The sequence below is a fragment of the Amphimedon queenslandica genome, unplaced genomic scaffold (genome assembly GCF_000090795.2).
Source record: "Amphimedon queenslandica unplaced genomic scaffold, v1.1 AMPQUscaffold_10353_Cont17111, whole genome shotgun sequence".
NCBI classification, from domain to species: domain Eukaryota; kingdom Metazoa; phylum Porifera; class Demospongiae; order Haplosclerida; family Niphatidae; genus Amphimedon; species Amphimedon queenslandica.
The window spans coordinates 725-6,665 of NW_003549376.1; the positions used below are offsets into that span (position 1 = coordinate 725).

Here is a 5,941-nt window from a genome sequence, read left to right on the forward strand (position 1 = left end):
TCGATGAGTGTTGAAGTTGGATTAATTACAGATATTGTAAACAATATTGTTTTTTCTTGCCATCCAAAAAGAAAAAGTCTTGTTGATCAAAGTTGGCGTGAGACGCTAGTGGGAGCATTGAAGCACATGTTTCACAGGGCTGGTGGAGCTATTTTATCACTTGGAATAAGTATAGTACTCAATCTTCTTGGAGAGAAATTGTTTGCCAGCTGTGTCCAACCAGATGCTGATTATGAAGTACAAGATGTCACCCAACCCAATCAAAATATTGAAGATCTTGCTCATAGTAGCCAGTCAGAGAAAGGTTGCAGCCAATTAACTAAAGCAGTTATAGGAGGTGCTATTGGTGGAGTTGGAGGAGCTGTTGCTGGAGGTCTTGTTGGAGCAGCTATTGGAGGAACAGCAGTAATTGTTGGAGGAGCACTTACTGGAGGTATTGGTGCACTTATAGCTGTAGCTTTGATTGCCTATTTCTTATTTTAACTGACATGATGTTGTTTTGCTAAACTGAGTTTTCTTATTATTATAGTGATGTTTTTTTGCTTAAGCTGACTTTTCTTATTATTATAATGATGTTGTTTTCCTGTATTGTTTATATAATAAATGTGATTAAAAGTATTGTGAGTAATGAAGCTGCAAACCAGGCAAATTAAATGTAATCAAAGCTGATGCAACTCGAGGATGTTAGTTGATTAGAAGCATGTATATATGCAAGAGTAGATGCTAGTATGTTATGTAGTATATATCTATGTTACATAGAAGCCAAGGCTAATCAACTAACATCCCAGTGTATATATTCAGTAACACACAACAGCTGTAGCTTATCTGGTTTGTACTATAGTGTGTGGGTGTATGAAAGGCACTGTATGTCAGTATTGGCAGTTAGATAACTACCCCTCATCCCCTCCAGCTCCTGTGGTAAACTCATGGTGATGCTTTTGATACACCCACACACTATAGTACAAGGTAGCATAGATGGTAGGGCATAAAATTAGCACATGTTTGGTATTAACAAAATAAATTATCTTTGTAACAAGTAGAAGAAACAATAATTAATCTATAAATAAATCAATTAAACTTATTCTCAGTCATCATTTGTTCCTGTCTCGGCTTCATCTGTGGCTGTTGACGACTTTCCAGCCTTCTTCTTCTTCTTCTTAGCTTTCTTTGACACTGATGTTGCTAATAATGTCTAAAATATAATAACAGTAAAATGAGTAATACTACTAATGTGACTCTATTACCTTTAGTTCTGCATCCTCTAATTTATTGGTGCTCTCAATCACTGATGGATCAAATAATGTATTAGTTATTCTACAAAACAAAAAGAAATACAAGAAAGCAATGATTTTGTAGTAGCCTACAGTTGAACAAATTATAGTAGCTAAACAGCACTTCAATGCCACATGGTTTTTGGAGCAACTTTAAAAATTTGTAAAAAATCAAGTTTTGACAAGAATCAACTCAGACTTTCTACACAACATAAATACATGTATATACATCAATAAAAATTATAAAAATGAAGAATTCTCTCCTTTTTATTTTTGGTAAAATGTCACAAACCCTGTACTATGTACAGGGTGTTTTGCCAAAATTTGGAGCAATTTGCTATCAAGATGCTAAGCAATATATCAAAAACAGTGGAAAACCCTAAACTTCATTACTTTAAAGGTCCATTTGGCATCAGCAATACAGTAAACTTGAATTGAACCACAAATTCTCCTAAAATAATAAAAAAGCACAAAATAATATAATAACAATAGTAATGATGCTGATTATAATAATAAATAAATCAGTAAGTACCGTATAGCGGTTTTTTTTTTCGAGGATAATAAAGTTCACGAATGACCCGTATCCAGAAGTTTACGAAATTAATTTTCATGAATTTCCACTAATCTGCCATCTTGTACCGTATTAAATTGATTGATTTTCAAGGAATTTAATTTCGCGAATCAAGAAAAAATCTGCAAAATTTGTTATCCTCAAAAAATTTCCTGCTATACGGTAATAATTAAAAATACACAGGCAATCAGTAATGTTGGGTTAAAATATCAACAAGGGAAGAGCTACTAACTCTTTCTGTCGGGGAAAGAAAGTATTCATCATTCTGCCATTAACAGTAGTAGCAATCAATTATAAAATGAATATAATCATAAGTATAGATGTACCTTCTTTTTCATACAGTACATGAAATGGTTCCAATAAATTATGATTAGTACACTCAACCACACCCATTCTTGCCTTTCCTTCCTCTTCAAAAGATTTGTATGGGTGGAGTTACATTAAAACCATACCCACTAGAAATACCTCAATGAAAATGGCATTACATTAAACTTGCTACAAACTTCACTGAAAAATGCTAATAATAAAATAATTTATAAAATACTATAACTATAACTACCATACCTCTGGAGGACTTCATTTTAAGATTATAATTATCTTCAGTTCTCTTGTACACAGTAGTCCTTGTGTCTTGCTGTCTTGACTAGTGACATATTAAAAGTAGAATAGAAATAGGAAACATTAGCAAATTTCATTTAAATGTAATAATGACAGGAACTAATGATAAACATAACTCTTAGAAAAAGCATCAAGGAAATCTTATGTTTATATAAACGGATTACACGGACATACCTCACCTAATTCATATCTCTGCCAAAACATTGATGCTTAGCTAGACATTCTTTTGTTGTCAGTTAATACTATCAAAATGAAGAAGGCCTTATTCTTTGTTACCATACTAATAATGCTATACATTGTTGCTCTCTCAAAAGGTGATTTCACAGTTGAGCTTCAAGCAGATGATGGCATCAGCACTGAAGCAAAGAAGATGTATAGAAGCAATGCAAACAATGGTATCACAGTCCTTGTTAAACAAGAAGGAACCGTGAACTTATTCTTCCAAGTGACTGGAAACAGGTCTAACGAATGCCAAATGCAAGTGGGGAATCTTCGCTATAGTAATGATGGTAAAACTAGCAGGCTTACCCTTACATTGAACCAGGGCAGCACTACTACTCTACTTGGAACTGTTACTACAAGGGAAGCTGCTGGTAATGGAAACTTATGGAATGATTTTGAAGACACAGGCCCCATTGGAGATTATATGAATACCAAAGAAGGATTGTATAATCTTGTCATAGAAGCTACAAAGACAGATAAGTATGGACTTGAACTGGACTATGTCTCTCTTCAGATCCTGGGCTGTAACAATGACACAATATACGTCAGTGCTGTTAAAAGTGGCTACATACAAGAATGTGCCAATGACCCCTGTAAACCATGGGCTATTATAGCAGTTGTTACTAATATTATTATTGGTATCATTGCTTTTATTGCGTTATGTGTGGGGCTTTATAAGTGCTGCTGCAAAACGCAATCCAGTGCTGAAGTAAAAAATTATGACAATTTGTAGCAAGCTAAAAAAATGCATATACTGCTGCTGCTGCTGTTATTGTCCTCCTTTCTGTGATTTTTTTGCTAACATGTTTTTAAAATGCATATACTGCATTGCTGCTGCTATTGTCCTTCCCTTTTCTGTGATTTTTACAAAAAATAATAATTTTTTTATTGCTAACATATTTGTGAAATGCACAAAATCCAATAGTTCAATTGTGCAACATGCAATAATAGCTATCAACGTATTGTTGCAGGACAAACAGTCACATGAATCTAATACTATCCTAATAATATGCTAACCTTTCCATCTCCTGTACTAATGATAACATCAATGGCGTATACTTCCTGTAACTCAAACTCACTCGATTTGTATTCTCTCCTAAAATAAACAAATAACATTAACAATAACAATAGCAACAGCTCGTATTTGTAATGGCATATTATAAACATAAGAATTATTGTCCCTATTTATTGGTTTACTTCTGAGAGTCGCTGGAGTTAAGAATTATAGTTTTTTCACTATCATACAAATTCTTCTTTAATCTGTGAGAGAGGATACCCTCGACTGGCGAACATTTAAAATCAGCACCAACTCTATTGATGGTATCTGTCACTGCCAGACTCTAAAAGATAGAGAAAGAGGTACTCAGCTTCAAAAAAATCATAACTATATATACCTCTCCTCCAGGTACTACCATTCTGTAAGCAATCTCAGAGGCAATGTGTCCAGCCATTAACACATCAGCTAATCTACCAGTCACTTTATTATCCTGAAAAAGAGAGGGGGCAAAATTTAGAAAATTGAAGTGGAGCAACTTTGTGTTTTAAGTATCTTACTTTTGAACATCCAACCACTGTAGTGTGTCCCACAGCTGCTATAAAACCATCAACATTCAATATGTACCCCTAGCTCACTACATACAAAAAGAACAATACACCAAAGACCAATCAGACCATGTAAAGGTATTGGGCTACTTATAGTTAGAGCTTGATTGCTTAGTTCTTATTTTAACTGACTATTTTCTAATTAACAGTGATCTTGTTTTGCCTAACCTGTAACTAGTATTATGCAATCAAAGCAGATGCAACTACCACAATCAAGAGTAAGTGAAGCACCATGCACTCCTGTCATATATGTTAGCACACGATTGGTATTAACAAAATAAATTATCTTTGTAACAAGTAGAGGAAACAATAATTAATCTATAAATAAATCAATTAAACTTATTCTCAGTCATCATTTGTTCCTGTCTCGGCTTCATCTGTGGCTGCTGACGACTTTCCAGCCTTCTTCTTCTTCTTCTTAGCTTTCTTTGACACTGATGTTGCTAATAATGTCTAAAATATAATAATAATAATAATGATAGTAATACTAATAATGTGACTCCATTACCTTTAGTTCTGCATCCTCTAATTTATTGGTGCTCTCAATCACTGATGGATCAAATAATGTATTAGTTATTCTATAAAACAAAAAGGAATACAAGAAAGCAATGATTTCATAGTAGCCTACAGTTGAACAAAATATAGTAAAGTACATGTATAGTCATAACTCAATCAGGGTTTCCACCAAGCATAGTAAGTGAGCTAAACAGCACTTCAATGCCACATGGCTTTTGGAGCAACTTTAAAAATTTGTAAAAAATCAAGTTTTGACAAGGATCAACTCAGACTTTCTACATAAATACACGTAGATTCTATATACATCAATAAAAATTATAAAAATGAAGAATTCTCTCCTTTTTATTTTTGGTAAAATGTTTTCAAAAACCCTGTACTATGTAAAGGGTGTTTTGCAAAAATTTGGAGCAATTTTAGAAATCTGCCGTCAAGATGCTAAGCACTATACCAAAAATGGTGGGAAACTCTAAACTTCATTACTTTAAAGGTCCATTTGGCATCAGCAATACAGTAAACTTGAATTGAGCTACAAATTCTCCTAAAATAATAAAAAAGCACAAAATAATATAATAACAATAATGATGATGCTGATAATAATAATAAATAAATTAGTAAGTAATAATTATTAATACATAGGCAGTCAGTAACGGGTTAAAATATCAACAAAGGAAGAGCTACTAACTCTTTCTGTTGGGGAAAGAAAGTGTTCATCATTCTGCCATTAACAGTAGTAGCAATCAATTATAAAATGAATATAATCATAATAAGTATACCTTCTTTTTCATATAGTACATGAAATGGTTCCAATAAATTATGATTAGTGCATTCGACCACGCCCATTCTTGCCTTTCCTTCCTCTTCAAAAGATCTGTATGGGTGGAGTTACATTAAAACCACACCCACTAGAAATACCTCAATGAAAATGGCATTACATCAAACTTGCTACAAACTTCACTGAAAAATGCTAAAAAATAATCATTATTACAATAAGATTATTTTAAAAGGTATTATAACTACTATACCTCTGGAGGACTTCATTCTAAGATTATAATTATCTTCAGTTCTCTTGTACACAGTAGTCCTAGTGTCTTGCTGTCTTGACTAGTGACATATTAAAAGTAGAATAGAAATAGAAAACATT

General features: G+C 33.2%; 2 protein-coding genes across 3 annotated transcripts; both read right to left on the bottom strand.

Moving 5' to 3' along the window:
• Positions 1-986: 986 nt before the first annotated feature.
• On the bottom strand, positions 987-4,545 carry LOC100641572 (proliferation-associated protein 2G4-like). 2 transcript variants are annotated; one of them, XM_020006124.1, is made up of 11 exons: positions 4,453-4,545; positions 4,237-4,313; positions 4,077-4,169; positions 3,880-4,022; positions 3,700-3,778; positions 2,407-2,485; positions 2,308-2,359; positions 2,169-2,263; positions 1,665-1,722; positions 1,245-1,314; positions 987-1,192 (listed from the first exon to the last, which is right to left on the bottom strand). In XM_020006124.1, exons 3-11 carry the CDS (start codon positions 4,131-4,133, stop codon positions 1,085-1,087), a joined length of 741 nt encoding a protein of 246 aa, XP_019861683.1. In that variant the 5' UTR covers positions 4,134-4,169; positions 4,237-4,313; positions 4,453-4,545; the 3' UTR covers positions 987-1,084. The 2 variants fall into 2 exon arrangements, with proteins under 2 accessions (XP_019861683.1, XP_019861682.1); XM_020006123.1 differs by lacking the exon at positions 4,453-4,545 and having other exon boundaries at positions 4,237-4,444.
• On the bottom strand, positions 4,533-5,935 carry LOC100641699 (proliferation-associated protein 2G4-like). Its single transcript, XM_003391170.3, has 6 exons — positions 5,823-5,935; positions 5,713-5,764; positions 5,574-5,668; positions 5,281-5,338; positions 4,793-4,862; positions 4,533-4,737 (listed from the first exon to the last, which is right to left on the bottom strand). The coding sequence occupies exons 1-6, from the start codon at positions 5,836-5,838 to the stop codon at positions 4,630-4,632; spliced, it is 399 nt and encodes a 132-aa protein (XP_003391218.3). The 5' UTR covers positions 5,839-5,935; the 3' UTR covers positions 4,533-4,629.
• Positions 5,936-5,941: the final 6 nt, after the last annotated feature.

Excerpts from the sequence above, each read along its gene's own strand:
- LOC100641572 (XM_020006124.1), bottom strand. The coding sequence starts at position 4,133 with ATGGCTGGACACATTGCCTCTGAGATTGCTTACAGAATGGTAGTACCT. Across the intron at positions 2,486-3,699 it reads TTAGTACAGGAGATGGAAAG|TCAAGACAGCAAGACACAAG; the intron begins GTTAGCATATTA and ends ATATGTCACTAG. Across the intron at positions 2,360-2,406 it reads TAAAATGAAGTCCTCCAGAG|CATTTTTCAGTGAAGTTTGT; the intron begins GTATGGTAGTTA and ends TTTTATTATTAG.
- LOC100641699 (XM_003391170.3), bottom strand. Across the intron at positions 5,669-5,712 it reads GTAATGCCATTTTCATTGAG|ATCTTTTGAAGAGGAAGGAA; the intron begins GTATTTCTAGTG and ends CCACCCATACAG. Across the intron at positions 5,339-5,573 it reads TGTACTATATGAAAAAGAAG|GAGAATTTGTAGCTCAATTC; the intron begins GTATACTTATTA and ends TTATTATTTTAG.